Consider the following 19,521-nt stretch of genomic DNA (forward strand, 5'->3'; position numbering starts at 1 on the left):
TAGGTGTTACTGCCTGAAATAAATATCAATTTTGACTCAATTGAATTCTACGCTCTCCTGGTTTGTAGCAATATATATTATCATTTATGATCTAAACTCATCATCACGTGTAATAATCTAATTAAGCTAGATATAACTATTATAGCTAAAATTTAAGCATAACTTCGTCTTAGCGCACATTGTTACCATCGCATTATTTGTGCATTTTAGCATATAATTCATGATCAATTCTACAAATTTCACTTACCTCCAAGTTTATACGCCCCAATCACATAATAAAGAGGATAAAACTAGCGAATCTTCTCTTTTCGCCTAACTTGAAATTGTCCAACTACGCATATTAAATTGTTATTTACGCCATATATCCATCACCATAATCCTCGTTTTCATTCTCCTAATATTTTGCTTCAAAATAATTTAAAATAATAAAACCATACCGTAGAATATAATAATGCATATATTCCTCTAAACAAATTTAAACAAAAAACACTTTAAAAATTTTTCACTCCAGCTGCTGCAGACTGTATGTCGCCCTGAAATTCGGATCGGATTTCGCTTGAATTGACAGTATTTTCTCGCTCGCCAACTGCAGTTTCGGCACTGCGATTCCTCTGTGTTTCGGCGGGAGTTTGGTAACACATGTATCGAACTGCTTTATGTACAAAACCTGCTTCGGAGAAAGCTCTGTGATATAATCCTCGGTCTATTTTGGTATCGTCAAAGGGGACAGTTGGTCTGTGCTGGAATATTGATTTCCGGGCTTTGCTTATAGCTAGTTCACCTGAAGCTGCTTTAGGCGCTAATAGTTAGTGGTAGGGACAAATTTGGAGTACTAGCTGCTTCTAGCAGCGTTACCAAAGAATTTCTTATGCTCCTTGCGCGATTCAAAAAAGCGTCTTACTCCGGTTTGGCTCGTTTGAACTTCAGATAGTTTTGTATTGTCACGGTGATCCCAGTAGGAGCTTCGCATGTTAAAATACAGTAAGCTGAAGAATACAATAACTAGCGCTATAGATTATAATATAATGGCCAGCGGCGATATTGCATAGCTATTGTTTCTAGCGATTTAGTAATCGCCAACAGCAGTAATAAACTATGCCCAAATTGCTGACGAAATTAGATTGATACCAAATTCTACTGCCGAGATATGCATCATAACCACAACATTTATCACGTTAAAGAAAATTTACGTGCCCAAACTTGAGAAAAAGATGTCATATTGTAGTATAGAATTTATAATTTCCCCCGGGTTTAGCAATCCCACGGTAGTATTCACTAAAAATGATGCTAACGATAATCGACCAATTGCTCCAATCTCCCCATATTTCCCTAGAATAAGATCAAATAGATAAAATTGAGCGCCGTTAAGCAGAATAGCCAGATTTACCATCATCTAACCAAAAATAATGTTCCAGGCTGAAGATTTAGAGAAGTATCCAGAAGCCTAGGAATCTTATATGGCATACATCACCTAGGCAAAAATTGGCAGTGCGATAGCAATGAATACTGCTAATTTTTATTGTGATTTGAATCGGAATCCAGCTAAAAATATGCACATAAATAACGTTACAAGGGGACTTGCTAGCTTATAAATTTGTTCCCCAAAATCCTACGATACCTCTGTCACGGCTTGATACTATACGAAATGAAAAGATAGTTCAAGCATAGCCGACAGAATGAACAGGAAAAAGTGAGACGGCAGATTATAAAAGAAACGACGATATGTAGGCGCTGCGAACAAGAATAACGTAAGAAGGAATGGGATCATTGAAAATATGTTGACTGAAATTTGCATAAAGAAATTGTCTATATATACGTCCTAAATGGCTATAATTATGGCAAGAGCCTGTGAGAGAAGTACGAATAACAGATGAGTTCCAATACGCTTAGTTATCCGTTTAATATAAGCTTTTATCCTTCTTTTTTTGCTTCTTGATATATTTATCGCAAATACCAGAATAAGAAGCAAGAAAAAACAAATTACCATAGGAAGTATTATCATGAGCAGCAACCGACCAGTTCCAGACTCTAGTTTAATGCATTTCTGAGATACCAGCTTGTAATTAGACCCGCAGTAATCGCACAAAACCTCGCCTAATTAGCTTTTGAAGCATACACCGTTTTCATCTGTTAGCAGAGGGCAGCAACAGCGTTTAAAAGATTCTGTCCCGCATTCACAAGTGATAAAACCTTTAGCACAGTTCTAGCAAAAAACTCCGGACCAGCCAGCTTAGCATGCTTAGCATTAAAATGTATCTTGAATACTAACGCAGCTACCGCGGAATATGTCATTTTGTGGGATAGTGTTTTTGGCACACTGACCAAGAATATTCTACCTATCGGGTTGGCATATAATACACTGGTGTTAGCTTAAATCGTAGCTGAGACATGTGCGGTCTGTGCAAGTGGCTATTGACGCATCTTAGTAGCAGTCTCCAGGGAAAATTACGGCGTGCTATTTGCATTCTGTTCCAAAGGTATCCTCTACGGAACATTTAGAACAGTTGAACGATTCGTGTAATGGCCCACAGGTATGGCAGTAATCCTCTCCACTATTTTCTTTGCCGCAGGAATCTGATTCGGCTCTCAAACAATATCTCCCATATATTACGAACTCATCCTAGCACTAAAAGCAGTTACCAGCAATATTGTACCCCGCCTAACACGCCCCACATTAAATGGTATCACCAGTGTAGAAGCAGTTGCCTTAAATACAGCTTTAACATTTCATCAGACACTTATCAGCTCCTATTATTGCCTTTTCATTAAGAGGAAGCGTGTTAGAGCTGATGAATCCCACATAACAAACACTGCACTAATTTTTTATATCAAGATCGTACCCCCATGCGCAGTTTACACACAAAGGCATTGCATAGTTATATTAACATTTTTTACAGAAAGTATCTAACGGAATAGCTGCATTATTGTAGCATATCCCAGTAGAAATATCATTTCGATAATAACAACTGCCATCTTGCTCTAGTTCCTTGCACTCACCGCACGTAGGTCCAGTGTAGCCCCGATAGCAATCACAAATAAGTACATTATTTAATTAAAAACACGACCCATTAGGATTAATTACTTGTGGGTAGCACTTTCTTTCATGGTGAATGAACTATGGAAAACAACTATCGCAGAAGTACGACAGACCATCTTGGAAGCATTCGCCTGCGCATTCCGGGAGAACACACCTTATCATGCATTTTTAGTTTACTAATATCTTTCCTGGTATACAAGAAACACATACAACAGTTCCTGTACTGTCCAGATAACAATCATCTTCGGTTACTTACTTGCGACAAGAGCTTTTGGCAAAAACAAACCCTTCCAAACAAATATTGCATTGTTGACCAGTAAGCCCTCCGTTGCAAGTAGAGCAGAGAATGCCCTAGAAAGTATGGAAACAAGTACCTTCTGGACAGGTATTACACGGTTTATAGCATCCATCGAGTGCATTTTCGTACCCGTTTACATTATCACAAGTAAAGCATCCATCTGAAATATAGCCTTCATCACAAAATCCTAAACATTTATAATTACCAATTTCGTCTATATAACATCTATCACCGTGACACTTTTAGCAAATCTCTAGACATTATGTACCTATATTTATGTATCCTTCCCAGCAGCCTTAACATGACATCCCTTAAAAGTTATCATTACATGAAGAACATATAATATCATCATTTTCGTAGTAGCAGTCACCATTACATGTATTACATAACATAAGACATTGCCCCAAAAAGCTACCAGTACCTGGCTAGCATGAATCGCAATATTTTCCCAGGGCATATCTTCTACATACACAAGTTTAATCAGGCTAGCAGTCGCCATTTATACAATTGCTTGGCAGGCACTAAAATACACACAAGTCATTTATCAAGATATAATTTTGTGAGCACGATAAGCAAATAAGGCTTCCCCCAACCTTTATACAGACCCCATTCGTCACCTTTTCGTCTTCTAGCGCGTAACATTTATACTAGTAAATATGTTCCCCCGCAGGACACATATCGCATTTTATCCCAAGAATACCTAGATTACAGGAAAAGCATTTTATGTCGCAATCTTCTACAGGGCCTGTGCACAGCTCAGTAAAATAACAGTCACCAGCGAGGCATTCGTCGCACTTCTTTATGCAAGTGTTTCCATCTTTTCGAAATCCATCTATACACTCGCTGCAAAACGGCGCCTTCCATCCGAAATCGCAGACAGAGCATTCCCAGTCCCCAGCTGCGCCACTTAGATAAACACAGCTAGCACCATTTGCACAGCTATCTTTCAAGCAGGTGGTTTTGCATCCTAACTGCCCTCGAATATTGCAAAATTGGCAACTAATCCCACCAGTAATACTAGAGCAGTGGCACATCCCATTTATGCACAAACCACCATTGCAATCTAAGGAGTTTTTGCATTCGAAGGTATCGCAAATGGTGTTAATGCTTTCGTAGCCGCTGGAACAAACGCATAAATTATTGGTAACGTTACCGTGGTAACAGTTGGCTGATTGGTCGTTTTTACATGTCAAAACATTCTATATTTCCTCACATTTATTAGGTCCACCGAAACAAAACTCGCAATTATCGATTTCGCACTAGGTTCCAGTCTTGCCCTACGGACACTCACAGCCGTTTGATTAGTGGCATTTTGCTCCATCTTGGCAGAAGTCTATAGGACAGACGAATTCTTGGCATAATTAGCCAGAAAATTCTACATTGCAGATTAAAGAGTTGCCGTCGAAAATCCCTTAACATCTATCAAAGCACAGGTTTTCTGGGTTTTTGATATTGATTATTGAAGAGAATAATATGCGTTATTGTGTGAATGGAGGGATTTCTGCAACCACATCTTCCACGTCCCCAGAACTACTTACTGTAAAAAAGTTCTTCAAGTGTATCATTTTATTATTAGTAGTATCGATAACCCAATTATTGGAAGCTAGAAGTACAGCCATATCACTACTGGAACTCATTTTGGATTAACTTACTGTATATACTACATTCTACTTTCCTGTGCCACTCATTATGAAAATATTAGTCATTGTATTACTGGTATCTGATGTATAAGTGGATTCACCTGCACACCGAGTTGAAAATATCTAATCAACTATATTTGTTAGTGTATTACTTACTGCGTTTTCGAATAGTATATTACAGCTTGAACTTTATGGGCTATTTATTAGGAAGTTTATTAAGACATCATTAAATTCTGAATTCTATCCGGTTTTTGAAATTCCACTTATAGATGTTTTTTCTGCGATACTTACAGATCCACAAAGTACCAAAAAACTAACGTGTATTTCATTAATGCTGTCCGATAGGCCTTAAAATTCATTGATGACTAAGTTTCTTATTTAAATTAAGTTTTAAACAATAATATTCTATAATTAACTCCTGGCAATAGCTTTAGCAACCCCATGTATGTAGCTTTTTTCAGTTTCTACCCCATAGTCTATAAATATAGAATTACAAAATGACGCATTGGTAATTTAAAGGTTGTTTACTTATTATCCTACTGGATAATACTAAATCACTGATAACAACTTTGATAAACGTATATCCTATATTAGTGATATATTTGTAAATTAACTATTTATAATTTTTTAGCCAATACCCAAGCTTTGAACCATGCCTTTGGATCCACCACTTATTGTCAAATTAAAATTGGCCATTGATAGTTAAACATTCTCTAGATCTCCGTTAAAGTACGCAACTTTAAGTAATCCGCACTAGTCCAATTTAATTGTCGCGTTAATGGAAATAAAAAGTATTTCAATATTCTATGCATTACTTTCTGATAATAAAATGACTTCCAATGGATTTTCCAATGCAGAATAAGATGATTGAATAGCAATGTTGGAAATTTAAGATTTTTCTTTAATATTATACGCTAGTTAATGAATTTTTGCTTAGGTAATAGAAAATGAGGCAATGTTTATTGAAATTTAGAGCTACTTTAAGTTTCCCTACATTTATCTACAAATTCCAAAAACTTACGCGGCCGAGGCAGGCTTATTGTACGACATTTGAATATAAAGGTAAAATTATTATATACTTACGACAGTTTCCGCAATACCGTAAATTAAACCAGTTTCTCTGCCAGAAATGCTAATTTGTATGTCTTTTAAGGCTGCTGGGCTCGAAATTGCTATCCCGTACAATTCTTCGATATCAAAAACATTAAAACTAACGGAAACAGGGAATTAGGAGTTTAGTATTTTGCAGAGACCAATAACTTATACAGCGTTGGTAATAAGCAATTCTACTTCTAAGGACTTCGCCGTAAGACTATCTATTGTGCTTGAAATCCCGAATACTTTATATTTATTAACAATAGTATGGCAGGAGCACGTATACTTGCATCTTAAGAATTGCGAGTTTACTATTGACTCAAAATAGGTAATATCGGCGTTATGGCTTATTGAATCGCTTTGGATTCGAAATTAACAATCATAAATTAAAGCTCCCTGTAACTTTTAAATTAGCATAAACGAGTTCTCTAAATCTGATTCTACTAGAATAACTATGTTGCTAATCGATCCTGATAAGGATTCGATGAATAAATAACCTCCTTTCATATTAGTGAACTTAATATTACGTCTGGCGCCAGATAAGGCTCCGCTGAATTAATTTACTAGGGATTCTTTCGAAATCTGAATTGAAATATCATTTAATAGAATAAAACTTTCACCTGGTAGCTTATTGAGCTGATTAAAATCGCCAGCAGATGATAAAGAAATTAAACTAAAAACTAAGATCATTTTTTTTTATAACTCAAATAAATAAGATATTACTAATAATACTATTTGTTTAGTTTTAATTATTTTAAATAAATTTAATATATAATTGATTAGTAAGTATAAAAAATAATATCGCAAATACTATTTATTTTATATTAACAAGGAAATTTCACAACTCTCCAACAAACCCAAAAAGTTATCGATTTTTAGAGCCAAAATAGAAGTGTATTATTGTTAAACTTCTATAAAATGACATATCGCAAAAATTTATTAACACCTATATCAAATATATACTATATAATCATTGCAGAAAATACTAGTATATTGTTAAATACTAAAATTGATAATATTAATTGAATGTTATAGTATAATGTGAAAAATTTAAATATAACAAATTTTGGTTAAACTAAATTTTTTTTAATATAGTATTTTTAATTTTACATAAAATATTTTATGAAAATTAAATGTATTTATTATAGAAATTTACAATCTATAATGAGTCTAAAAGTATTTATTGTAGTTCTTTAGATCCTTAATATTGCAGCCGGACCACATATTTGCTAATATAATGTTCTCATAATAGTGTTATTTTTATTTGCTTAGAAAGTACCAATGTTTTCATAACTAAAAAATGCATTTTCATCAAGCCAAACCAAGTAAAAATAAATAAGCGAACGAATCACTCGAAGTCCACCCAGAACCCGCAGTCGGTGCCCTGAAGGAAGGAGGCCGGGCAGTCGGACGACACGCTGGCGAAGGCGGCGTCGACCGCGCATTTCTTGGCGTCGCCGGTTGCGAGGAGGACGAGCTTGCGGGCCTTGAGGATGGTGGAGATGCCCACCGTGAGGGAGGAAGTGGGGACCTGCTCATCGATGCCGAAGAAGCGGCGGTTGGCCTCGATGGTGGAGGGAGTGAGGCTCACGAGCCTGGTGCGGGACTCGCAGGCGGATCCCGGTTCGTTGAAGGCGATGTGACCGTTGAGGCCGATCCCGAGGAGCCATATGTCCGGAGGGCAGCTGGACACGAGCGCCTCGTAGCGGTCGCACTCGCGGTCGATGCAGTCCTGTGGTACCGAGCCGTCGAGGAAGTGCGTGTTGCAGCGCTGGATGTTCACGTGGCGGAACAGGTGCTCGTGCATGAAGTGGCGGTAGGACTGGGGGTGGTCGCCTGAGAGGCCGTAGTACTCGTCCAGATTGATGGAGCGTACGCTGGAGAAGTCGAGGCCCTCCTCGCGGTGCATGCGCGCGAGCTCCTGGTACACCGGGATGGGCGTGGAGCCAGTCGCGAGGCCGAGCACGGCGTCGGGCTTGGCGCGGATCACGGCGGCGATCTCCCTGGCTACTTCGAGGGCAGGCTGGGCGGAGATGTTGCGGCAGGCTGGCATTCTTGGGGGGCGTATACCGAGCCCAGCGAGTAGGGCCGCGTAGGGCTAGCCTGAGCTCCGAATGTAGATGCTGGGGGTCTCGTTGAAAGAATAGGTTAGCAGAAAAAACACTCTACTTAGAGGCAGAGAGTTGCGTGCACCTAATATGTAGCAAACTACTTTCTAACTCTAAAAAATATTATATATAATCTATGGATAATTTTTCGTAAATAATATGCGAACGGCTCAGTGCTATGCGCACGTGCACAGAACTGCAAAAATCACAATTACACATCCTCACTGCTTAGGCTGCTTGAACCCCCTGATATCAACCAATATCTGAATACCGGCCACAAAAACCCCGCCCAATATCCCGCCAAGCCCAGTTATTAGGTAAAGCGGCAGTAACGAATAAAGGTCGGACTAGTCAATGGTTTCAAAAATAGGAAGGCTAATGGACTGGTATCTGGCGATACAGTAAATTTCGCCTCTATTTATAAGGGCAGAGATTTATTATATTGTGCTCACATTCTATATAATAAATTCGACTGATGTGTTTGCAGTTGAGAATGGCTCAATAACCTAGATTTCAAAAAATGGGGCATTCTCAATGTCTGTTATTAATCCATCTGGTATAGTCCTTTTATACATAAAAAGTGTAATTGATTGCCTAGTAAGGACATTAAGAGGACAATTTGGAAAGCCTATAACTTAACTTTTAATAATTATTTTGCCTTCTGCAGCTCCTGATGTGAATAATAACTGTAAATCGGTTGATGTAAAACATTCTTAATACTTGGTAGGTTCTAGCATCAGAAAGTTCGCAGAACCATCTTCATTATGAATAATAACTCTGAAGAATAAATAAACGACTTCAATTTCCTACAGTATTTCAATATTCTTTTAGCAGTCTGTGTAATTTAATTATTTGCATTCAATAGAATACCTGGTGCTTTCACTGGTAAAGCCTGATGTTTCTATTGAGGAAGTCCAGACAGTGCCTTCAGAAAATTTCATATTATCTGTTAATCCTACTATTGTTTACACTCGACCAGATCCGAAGTCACATGCACCAGATGGGGTTAAGTAAAAAATAATAATCTGATTATTTAATTAATAAGTGGCATTTAAGAAGCAATTTTGAACACTGGCCTCAAAAATATTGTTGATTTTAGCATAAACCTGCATGAGACTTGTCCGAGGGCTCTTCATCTAGTAGTAGAAGCTAATGCTAAAGTCAAGCAAGGGGGTGAATCTTATGTCCTATAAAATTTCTCTGCACAGAAGGACGTTGGACTCCTCAAGATGCTTGTTGCAGTCAAAGGTAACCACTGGGTTTGTGGGATCTGCCTGGTTTTTCATGAACAGCCCGCTTGTCAGCCGGAGCGTTTTGTTGAATGCGGACAGCTCGGCGTACACGCTCTGATTCAGTACGGGATCGTCCAGGGTGGCAGCATCTGCGAACAGCGTATTCGAATAGTCGCAGCCTGTAGTTTTGGAGCTGATAATGAGCGTCTCGCCTAGTATCTCGCACGTGGCAGCGGTCAGGCAGTCGTTGCTGTTGAAGCTCAACACCGAAAAATAGGAAAGGGTCTGTTTGATTTCGGCGTCCATGTCCAATATTTAGATTAAAAAGTTCGACTGCCTCGTGAGAGCGCCTGCCGCTTGCTGTTCCACCGTATCGAATTTTATCTCGACCCGAATATCAGCCAAGTGCTTAAAATTGTAATTTAGCGAACTGGCCGTCTCCGAATTGGCAAGCTCCACCTGGGCTCTGGCTAGTCGGCCGGAAAGCTGCTCGCACAATTGGAAAGCCCTGGAGTCGTCTGGCGCTAAGTAAGACGCTATGAGAGTGCCTTCATGTGTGATGGGATTGTAGGTGAAAGTTGAGTTGGGCTGGTAGCATGTTAAGGATAGTACAACCAGCATTTTTCTGTAATTGAAAGGGATATTTAACTATATATCTACGTTTTGGAAATTTGAAATTTAAAAATAAAATTTGAAGGATTTTGAGAAAGATGTTAAATCAATATTATGCTATTGTATTAAATTACATGTAAACAAAAATTTATTATGAAACTATACGAATTTATATTATATATTTATACTAATTGAAAAAATAATCGATTTAATTATGCATTCACTCATTTATAGTTTATTATTGTAATCCTTTTAATAATAAAGTAAAGTTGCAGTTAAATGTATATTATTAAAATATTCTTAAATTTCCTTTTCCACGAATATAGTAATATAATAATATTAAATAAAAATAAACATTATAATTTAAGTTAAAAATGCACTAAATCATGATACTTGGATAATTATAGCAAAATAATTTATATACACCTTAAAATTAAATAAAATAAAGTATAGTTTAAATATTACTAAGTATACTAATAGAAACGCAAATACTCACCTTAATTTGCAAGTAGGAATTCTATTAATTTTTATTACCTTTTTATATGAATTTTTTAATTAGTGCCAAAATTTTAAAGTCATAATTAACAATGAACACAGTAGATTCTCACAATTTAGTTAGAACTAAATTATGAGTATCTACTACTCGATTTCGTTTTTTAACAGGACTAGGACTATATTAAATCAAACTTCTACACTAGGGTTATCCAAAAAGGCTGACGATACCAACTTATTGATATCAGTAACTGCACATTGTAGACAAGACCATATCCCTCAAGAAACTCAGCAAAGTCTTTACAAAAATTCGTCCTTATCGGGATTGACAGTTTTCTTATTGCATTTTCTTAGCACCGGAGATGCATTCTGGTAGTTTACGGATTTTCGAATGATTGTTAATATCACGTGCATTCTTAATGAATGGGAGAGTTATAATACCTAGAAACCAAGTTTTAACTAAAATTTAAATTGATCGTAGCAGTAAAAATTGTAGTTTACCATTTTAAATACGTATTTCACAATTTTACTTCCAAAAATACAGCTTTTACAGGACGGAGAGTGCTATTTCTGTATTGGCAACAGTCGATAAACATAATTTCCCACTACTCCGCATGTAAGCCTAACACTCATAAATTTTAGCACCTATAGTTGAAATTTCACGTAATATAGAAGTAGTAAACCAACCTATGCAAACGTATAAAAATTAAAAAAAACGATAAAAAGAATTTCAATCGCTTTTCTATTTCATTCATTGTTCAATTTATTTTAATCAATGTTGGCATTAAGGGGGTTTATTGGATGACTTACCACTCTTGAGCTGCTTTACAACTCAAATATTCTACAATCCATAATTCTTCTTTTTAGTAAAGTTGGGTATTACTGCACATAATATCATAATGAGTATTTTCATATTTAGGATATATTAGATATAAACAAAAAATATTAAACATATATCAATATAATATTTATTATTATCTTTTGGTTTAAATTAATATTTACTTTCATTAGAATGAAATCTATATTTACTATTTTTAACTATGATCATGTAAGGTTGTTAGATCTCCATATTACCTATTAAGATAGCTAATTACTAGTCAGTAGTCTTTCTCCATTCTAAGATGACGTCATCAAAGATGTTAAGAATTATATTTCAATTAATGTTGATTCTGTGGAAACTTTAAAAGTTTTCCATGTATTTGTTGTACTTTATCAATAAAAACTTATATTTAATGACATTAGTATTCGAAGATTTGTTATTCGTTACAATGTTCCGAAGCATGATATTTAAACTCATTAAATATCAGAATTATGGTCAAACTTAGGTATCCTATTAGTACACTTAGGATATAACGTGTATTAAACCACCTTAAATCTTGACTCTTCTACTTTAGCAGATCAATATTTTCAGGTTATTACTTGTTTATATCCACCATTTGAATATGTGGCGTCAGTTACGAATTCTATCTCTCAAAATCTGTCCACTTTAAATGTTATAGTTGTACTGCTATAATATACAGTAAAGAATTTAAGTCTTCTATCTCCAAATTTTTTGGCCTTTATTTATGGGTTATCTGCTAATTTCCTAACTTTGTAGGCTGGAAATGAATTAATGCAAAATTAGCATATAATATAATGTATTATATAGGCAGAATCATTGTTTAACTCGCTTTCTTGGGAAGAAAGTGTTGATAATTTTGTAATATATAATTGTTTTCATCTTCCATTGCATTTAAAGGATAAAGTAAAGATCGATTTTTTTTAGTTGTTATGTGCACCTTCATTTATGTTCAAGACAGAGCATTTTATATTATAATCTTTGGTATCTGGATAAACTGCAAGTTATAAAAATATTAAAAATGGAATTCTAAGCAATAGTTCTAGATCAGGGAAATCAGTATCTCTACTTTCTACATACTATTATAATTATTTCTCTTTAAGAAATACTACACTTTATGTATAGTGTGCATAAAATACTTCATAACAAATTTACTCTAACACTAGTTTAAACTATGCAGATGCACTAAAGATATTTTTCACTTCAGAAGATTATTAATACGAAAAATAAAAGTATAATAAAATATATGAGAAAATATTAGAAGAAATTTCCTAGAAATATATTTAGAATTAAGAAATATTGTAGCGAAAAAGCCCATTACTTAGTTTCAGGTAGTTATTTTTTGATTTGAAATATATTAATTTTTAATAGTTCTATTAAAAATACTCATTAAATAACAAAAAAATTTTTAATTATGCATCCGATATAGTATTATTACACATTGAAGCAGATAAAGACATCACATTATATGATACCTATGTTAATTCATAAACCCATAATTCTTTACTGAATAAAGTTATGGATAACTATATATTTAATGAGAATGTGCTTTGCCCCTTACGACGGAATCACACGTCATTATATAACTAGTTATTTGTTGAAGAAACTAAAAAACGCTAAGAGATTTAGCTGATTTTATTAACATATAATAATGTAGTTTTTGTGGATTACTTTTAAGAAGACTAAATAAAAGGATTAGAAAAATATATTCATGCATAGTATTTATTAATTTATCCCTAAGAAAATTGGTAAAATGAGTTGTATTTTTATTTGAAAGATCCAAATATGTGTTAGCAGTTTAGCATACTTAGCTAATAATATTTAGAGTCTATTATCAAAAATTGCGAAAATTTTATTTAAGTAATGACACCTGATCATACCAGAAGCTATTAATAATTGTAAAATTACACTAAATACTAAAGTATTTTGGGTATAACACAAGGAGCAGGATTAACTAAAGATTAAATAAGCATACTGATTGAACTACTTAAATCGTTATTGATTTTATCTCCAACATTTATCAAAGAATAATTCGTTATAAAGATTTAAGAAGATTTTTAAGCATGTTGCAGGATATCACTTAATCTAAATGTTGCTATTTGCCTATAAAGGATTGAAAAGACCTCGGAAACTGACTTAATTAAATTCTAAAAGGTTAAAATAATTGCTTTAGTTAATAATATGGTTGCTTACATTAACGAGTTCATATCTGCCAGAAAACCATCTATGCTGAGAGAAGTTAAAGACGCCATCAATAACGTAGAGGCGTATAAAATTCTGTGTCAAAATGCAGATGAGGCCTGGAAGGACCAGAAGCTTTCTTCGCTGTTTGACCTGATGAAGGTTTTGTAAAAATTTTACCCAGATTTTATTGATGAGAAACTAAAAACAGACCTGTAAATAATTTTTAGGGATATTCACAATAAAGTTTACAATGTAGATGTTATCACATATCTAAACAATATTGGGACGTTTCATGCTAATGATCTAATAAAGTTTTAGACGAAGGAGACCATTGAGGTTATTAGCAGTGTAGTTATTTACATTAACAAGTTCATAGCCGCCAGAAAAGGAACTCTCCCGAAAGAAGGTACTGACGCCATCAATAACGTAGAGGCGTAGGAAATTCTGTGCTAAGCGGCAGATGAGGCCTGGAAGGACCAGAAGCTTTCTTCGCTGTTTGACCTGATGAAGGTTTTGTTAAACCTATATCCGGAATTTGCTACCGAGAAATTATAATAGGATTTGCAGGTGGTCGAGAGCTAAGTGTGCAAGCACAATGAAATAATTCTAGACTTTTCGCGCATGTTGTCTAATATTGACGCCACCTATCTCGTGCCCATACGCTCATTGCAGAAGGAGACGGTTAAGGTTATTAACATTGTAGTTGTTTACATTAACGAGTTCATAGCCGCCAGAAAAGAAAGTCTCCCGAAAGAAGTTAAAGACGCCATCAATAACGTAGAGGCGTAGGAAATTCTGTGTCAAAATGCAGATGAGGCCTGGAAGGACCAGAAGCTTTCTTCGCTGTTTGACCTGATGAAGGTTTTGTTAAACCTATATCCGGAATTTGCTACCGAGAAATTATAATAGGATTTGCAGGTGGTCGAGCGCTAAGTGTGCAAGCACAATGAAATAATTCTAGACTTTTCGCGCATGTTGTCTAATATTGACGCCACCTATCTCGTGCCCATACGCTCATTGCAGAAGGAGACGGTTAAGGTTATTAACATTGTAGTTGTTTACATTAACGAGTTCATAGCCGCCAGAAAAGAAAGTCTCCCGAAAGAAGTTAAAGACGCCATCAATAACGTAGAGGCGTAGGAAATTCTGTGCTAAGCGGCAGATGAGGCCTGGAAGGACCAGAAGCTTTCTTCGCTGTTTGACCTGATGAAGGTTTTGTTAAACCTATATCCGGAATTTGCTACCGAGAAATTATAATAGGATTTGCAGGTGGTCGAGCGCTAAGTGTGCAAGCACAATGAAATAATTCTAGACTTTTCGCGCATGTTGTCTAATATTGGTGCCACCTAGCTCGTGTTCATACGCTCGTTGCAGAAGGAGAACATCCAGCTAATTGGTGGCGTGGTTGTTTATATTAACGAGTTCATAGCCGCCAGAAAAGGAACTCTCCCGAAAGAAGGTACTGACGCCATCAATAACGTAGAGGCGTAGGAAATTCTGTGCTAAGCGGCAGATGAGGCCTGGAAGGACCAGAAGCTTTCTTCGCTGTTTGACCTGATGAAGGTTTTGTTAAACCTATATCCGGAATTTGCTACCGAGAAATTATAATAGGATTTGCAGGTGGTCGAGCGCTAAGTGTGCAAGCACAATGAAATAATTCTAGACTTTTCGCGCATGTTGTCTAATATTGGTGCCACCTAGCTCGTGTTCATACGCTCGTTGCAGAAGGAGAACATCCAGCTAATTGGTGGCGTGGTTGTTTATATTAACGAGTTCATAGCCGCCAGAAAAGGAACTCTCCCGAAAGAAGGTACTGACGCCATCAATAGTATAGAGGCGTAGGAAATTCTGTGCTAAGAGGCAGATGAGGCCTGGAAGGACCAGAAGCTATCTACATTGTGCTAACTGTTACTGTAAATGAACCGTGTTTCCGATTAATTTGCGACATATGCTTCAAATTTAGTTTAGCATTTACCCTAGAAGTACAAGTAACAGGATAATTCTCCTTAAAAAGTGTAAATAAACGATAATCTATTACTATTAGTGGACGAAGTTTTAGTTTAGCAGAATAGGAGGAGATCATATAATTAAGATCTTGTTTTTGAGAAATATACACAGTGTGCTAAGTTATATAAACCAATCGAATATTTAACTTTAATAATGATGAATTCTCCAATAATAGATAATCCAAGGGGATTAGATTAAGTTTAGAAATATTATAATACAATAACCTAAGGTTCGTCAAATAGTAATGGCTTATTAGTATTTATCTAAGAGTTATACAATTTAAGAGCTATTGAATCAACTTTTTGGCGAAGTATTAATTACTATATTGAGCGAGTCTAAAGCCACATAAAAAGTTATAATATCAAAACCTAATGTATATATGCAGGAACTGATATGTCTATATTTAATTTCATTAAAAGGAACAACATACAGCAAAACATAGAATCAAGTTCTGATGTAAGGTCTTATTAGCATAGTAGAATTATTGGAATCCCGTAACCACATGTATCACTATTAAAGTAAATATTCAAAAGTTAACAGGTAACTATTGCATTGGATAATGACAAAGAGTTGATTAATAAAGTATAAGTTATGGCAGCTGTTACTTTTTTGGACTATTACAATATCCAATGCCCTGAAAAAGCATTAGAAAAATAATTATATCTGCCTTTTATTTCTCCTTAACTGTGGTTGTGTATGAAAAACCAAAAAATAGCGTTTAATAATTTAAAGTAAGTTAATGTTAATAACTAGACTTTGTTTTCAGTTAATAAATCAAATTGCTTTGGATAGTATTTTGATATTGTTAAACTAGACAAAAATATTCAGTATAATATTAATTTTGTTTAATATGATGAGTTTAAAATATTAACTACTTCATCTGGCTACATTAATTTAAACTATTTAGTGTTATTTTATTACAAAATATAAATAAACTTTAGCAAGTTTATTAAAAATATTAGCAGCGACGATATTAATTAGTTATTAGTTATGTAAAACCTGCCGTATTTAACAGAAATAAACTCTTTATTATTATTTTTGTATACAATAGTAGGAAATCATGAAACCATATCTGATTTATCGAAAATATTTAAAGCACAAAATCTTTATTCCATTTATTTCAATATTGTTGGAAGTGATCTTCCATAAGCGGCTTCATTAGAGTTGATGAAGTCGATATGCAAAAATGCAGACTTTGTTTGCTTATAACAGCCATTTGATGATTTTATTTATGATGACATTACTTTTAGTGAATTTTAGTAATCAATATTGAAGTATGGCTTGAATTATTCGAATCTTGTATTTTAATCATTGAAAACCACTGCTAGCTGTAAAACTCTAATATGCGCTATCTCAATAGACAAATAAGAGTTATTTAGAAAATATTAAACTATCGACTAAAAGCATCCGGACTTCTTAATCACTTTTCACGGTTTCACAGGCTTGGAGGGAATTATGGACTAGTAGGATGGTGTATACTACATGATGTTCGACTCTGGCTCTCATAGTGAGATAGGACTGACATTAAAAGCTAAAAACTTTTCTAAGTCGATTGCTCAGGTGGGTGTTATCTAGTCAGATATTATTCTTTTTTAGTCAGACGTCGTCACCCCTAAATCTATGTTAAGAATATATGAGTCTGAAGTTAGGAAGTCAGCTAAGAAGAGGTAGAAATGATCAACTGCAATTGTATATTATTTTATTCCATTCGTTAAGGCTCCGCAGCAGCTCGGCCTAACGCTAGAATGCGGTGCAGCTTTACATATAAACTACTTCCCAGACACCGTAAACCAGCCTATAATGCCAAAAGCACCGCATACCACTGACCATTCCTCGAGTTACGGCACTCTTGAGATAACCGCAGAAGCCCAGAGTTTCGGCGTATTGTACCGTGACCAGATTCCACACAAACAAGAAACGGCAGAGACACCGCATTAATCCGTCTAAACTCCTCTGATACAGAGGCGGCACTGCGCGCTGCTTGTGAAGCCAAGGCGCCCATTTTTAGAATTTTATCCTTTTATAACAATATAATATAAATACTAAATTTCAAACCTGTAGTATTTTTATTATGTTGTTATATATTGATATACTAATTCCTCTCCGCGAACTCCCCCTAGAAACCGCAAAAACCCCTCACACGCCCCTGACATGGTTCCCGGCCCACTCCGCGCCAGGAATCACCCAGACTCCCTCCGCCTCGTCCCACTTCGCCGCGTCCAAAATCGCGTCCAAAAATTTCTACGGCACAAATTACTCGACTATGATTTTTATACGCTCATAATCAATTATTGCCCCTTCCAAATTTTCGTTTTGCCCTTCCATTTCGCTCGCGAAATTGTTCCGAATTTCTTCTAAATATTCCGCTTTTTCGCTCCAAATTTTACCGTATTTCACCAATTTTCGAGATTGCGACCCCACCAAATTTGCAATTGAATTTTCATTTTCCACTTCTTCTTGAAGGCGGTTTTGGTCCTCAAAAAGCTTCTTTTTCAGCTCTTTTTCGGCCAATTTTTGAACTGCGAGCTCCTCGCGGGCCTCCCTCAACTCCTTTTGCTGGGAGTCGATTTGGCTCTGAATCGAGTTTTTATCGATAATTCCGGCCTTCTGGCGCTCGATTTCGGCCTTCAAAAGCTCAGATTTTTCCCTCATTTTTTGCTGCTTTTCAGTCCTTTTCTGCAGCTCCATTTACAGCTCAGAAAGCTCCTTTTCCTGCTTTTCGATGTCGCCCTTGACGTCCGATTTTATCGTTTTCTTCTTCTTTATGATTTTTGTCAACTTTTGAATTTCATTTTCATTTTCATTTTCTACTCCACCTGTTTCCACTCCACTTTCTGCCATAAAGTCTAATAATTCGCTCTCGAGTTTCTTAATTAAATCTCCCATTTCGCGTATCTGTGCGTCCTTGGGGTCCTCGTTTACCTTTGCGCGATTTTTGATCTTTTTCGCGTTGTTCGCGTAGCGCAGCGTCGATGCCGTCTCGTCGAAGTTCGTCGATGCTGGCGAGATCGCGCTCACCATCAGCGTCTTTGCGTTGCCGCCCAGCGAGTCTTACAGCAAGTAAGTCAATTTGCTGTCCCGGTACGGCACGTGGGGCGATTTTTCGACCAGTTTACTGATTACAAGGCCCAAAGTGCTCAGCGAGAGGTTGATCTTCGCGCCCTCTTGCAGGCGTGCGCCCGTAGCACCGGTCTTCTCTGCGCGCTCAGAACCTGCCAAATCGACCAAATTTAGCTTCCCCATACGAATTTTGCCGTTTTCTTCGCATTCGACAATTATTTGGAAAACTGAGTGCGATCTTGACGATGTGGCATTCATCTTCGTCGCTGCAGTCGTGCGCTGCGCATTTCCGGCCTCCATGAGGAGTGAGATTTGGCGCGTCGTCGAGACGGGGTGGAAGGTCAAGTTTTCAATGAAAACTCCTGATTTTGGATTAGTTCTGACCTGCAAATTGCGCTGATTTGTGGTCAAATCACGAATTTCCTCGTTGTAGATCTCGTAAAATGCGGCGCGGATGAGGTAGCGCTAGTCATTATTCGCGTCTGAAACGCAGTCAAAAATGCGAATTATTGCCTAAGGGATTACGCCGTCGTTCGCGTAGCCCATCATCGTGAACGTCTTTCCGGAGCCCGTCTGGCCGTACGCGAAAACCGTCGCATTGTAGCCCTCCATAACCGAGGAAATAAGCGGAAATACTGACTCGTCAAACACGTCGGTTTGCTTCGACTACGCGTCGTAGACGGCGTCGAACGTGTAAGGGGTGATTTTCTTCGTTACCGGGTGTGTGGCAGTCACCTTGGACAGCGTCTTGTCCATGCTGATCACGTTTGTCGAACCTTCGTCCTGCTCTTTTTGGGAGAACGGGCGCACACGCACGATCACTTTGACATTTTCCTCTGTCATTTGGAAGGGGAAGGAGTGGGTTATAATATTGTATAATAATATGAGAGTAATACTAAAGTGGAAAGGAAAAATTGA

The 19,521-nt window shown here is 36.5% G+C and overlaps 7 protein-coding genes and 1 pseudogene across 7 annotated transcripts; 3 read left to right on the forward strand and 5 right to left on the reverse strand. All coding sequences in view use genetic code 6, as the record gives it.

The window, feature by feature from the left end:
• Positions 1-502: 502 nt before the first annotated feature.
• SS50377_27777 (Transmembrane domain-containing protein) lies at positions 503-6,760 on the reverse strand (the record flags this gene model as incomplete). Its single annotated transcript, XM_067911559.1, has 1 exon — positions 503-6,760. One exon carries the CDS (start codon positions 6,758-6,760, stop codon positions 503-505), a length of 6,258 nt encoding a protein of 2,085 aa, XP_067760581.1.
• Positions 6,761-7,418: 658 nt separating this feature from the next.
• On the reverse strand, positions 7,419-8,123 carry SS50377_27778 (Glucosamine-6-phosphate isomerase; the record flags this gene model as incomplete). Its single annotated transcript, XM_067911560.1, has 1 exon — positions 7,419-8,123. One exon carries the CDS (start codon positions 8,121-8,123, stop codon positions 7,419-7,421), a length of 705 nt encoding a protein of 234 aa, XP_067760582.1.
• Positions 8,124-8,399: 276 nt separating this feature from the next.
• On the reverse strand, positions 8,400-8,657 carry SS50377_27779 (Hypothetical protein; annotated as a pseudogene).
• Positions 8,658-9,407: 750 nt separating this feature from the next.
• Positions 9,408-9,992, forward strand: SS50377_27780 (uncharacterized protein; the record flags this gene model as incomplete). The annotated part of the gene is made up of 1 exon (XM_067911561.1): positions 9,408-9,992. The coding sequence occupies one exon, from the start codon at positions 9,408-9,410 to the stop codon at positions 9,990-9,992; it is 585 nt and encodes a 194-aa protein (XP_067760583.1).
• Positions 9,993-11,554: 1,562 nt separating this feature from the next.
• SS50377_27781 (Transmembrane-domain containing protein) lies at positions 11,555-12,703 on the forward strand (the record flags this gene model as incomplete). Its single annotated transcript, XM_067911562.1, has 1 exon — positions 11,555-12,703. One exon carries the CDS (start codon positions 11,555-11,557, stop codon positions 12,701-12,703), a length of 1,149 nt encoding a protein of 382 aa, XP_067760584.1.
• Positions 12,704-13,215: 512 nt separating this feature from the next.
• Positions 13,216-17,220, forward strand: SS50377_27782 (uncharacterized protein; the record flags this gene model as incomplete). The annotated part of the gene is made up of 1 exon (XM_067911563.1): positions 13,216-17,220. The coding sequence occupies one exon, from the start codon at positions 13,216-13,218 to the stop codon at positions 17,218-17,220; it is 4,005 nt and encodes a 1,334-aa protein (XP_067760585.1).
• SS50377_27783 (uncharacterized protein) lies at positions 17,221-17,478 on the reverse strand (the record flags this gene model as incomplete). The annotated part of the gene is made up of 1 exon (XM_067911564.1): positions 17,221-17,478. The coding sequence occupies one exon, from the start codon at positions 17,476-17,478 to the stop codon at positions 17,221-17,223; it is 258 nt and encodes an 85-aa protein (XP_067760586.1).
• Positions 17,479-17,679: 201 nt separating this feature from the next.
• Positions 17,680-19,446, reverse strand: SS50377_27784 (Kinesin-like protein; the record flags this gene model as incomplete). The annotated part of the gene is made up of 1 exon (XM_067911565.1): positions 17,680-19,446. One exon carries the CDS (start codon positions 19,444-19,446, stop codon positions 17,680-17,682), a length of 1,767 nt encoding a protein of 588 aa, XP_067760587.1.
• Positions 19,447-19,521: the final 75 nt, after the last annotated feature.

This window comes from Spironucleus salmonicida, chromosome 8 (assembly GCF_000497125.1).
Source record: "Spironucleus salmonicida strain ATCC 50377 chromosome 8, whole genome shotgun sequence".
Taxonomy (NCBI): Eukaryota; Fornicata; order Diplomonadida; family Hexamitidae; genus Spironucleus; species Spironucleus salmonicida.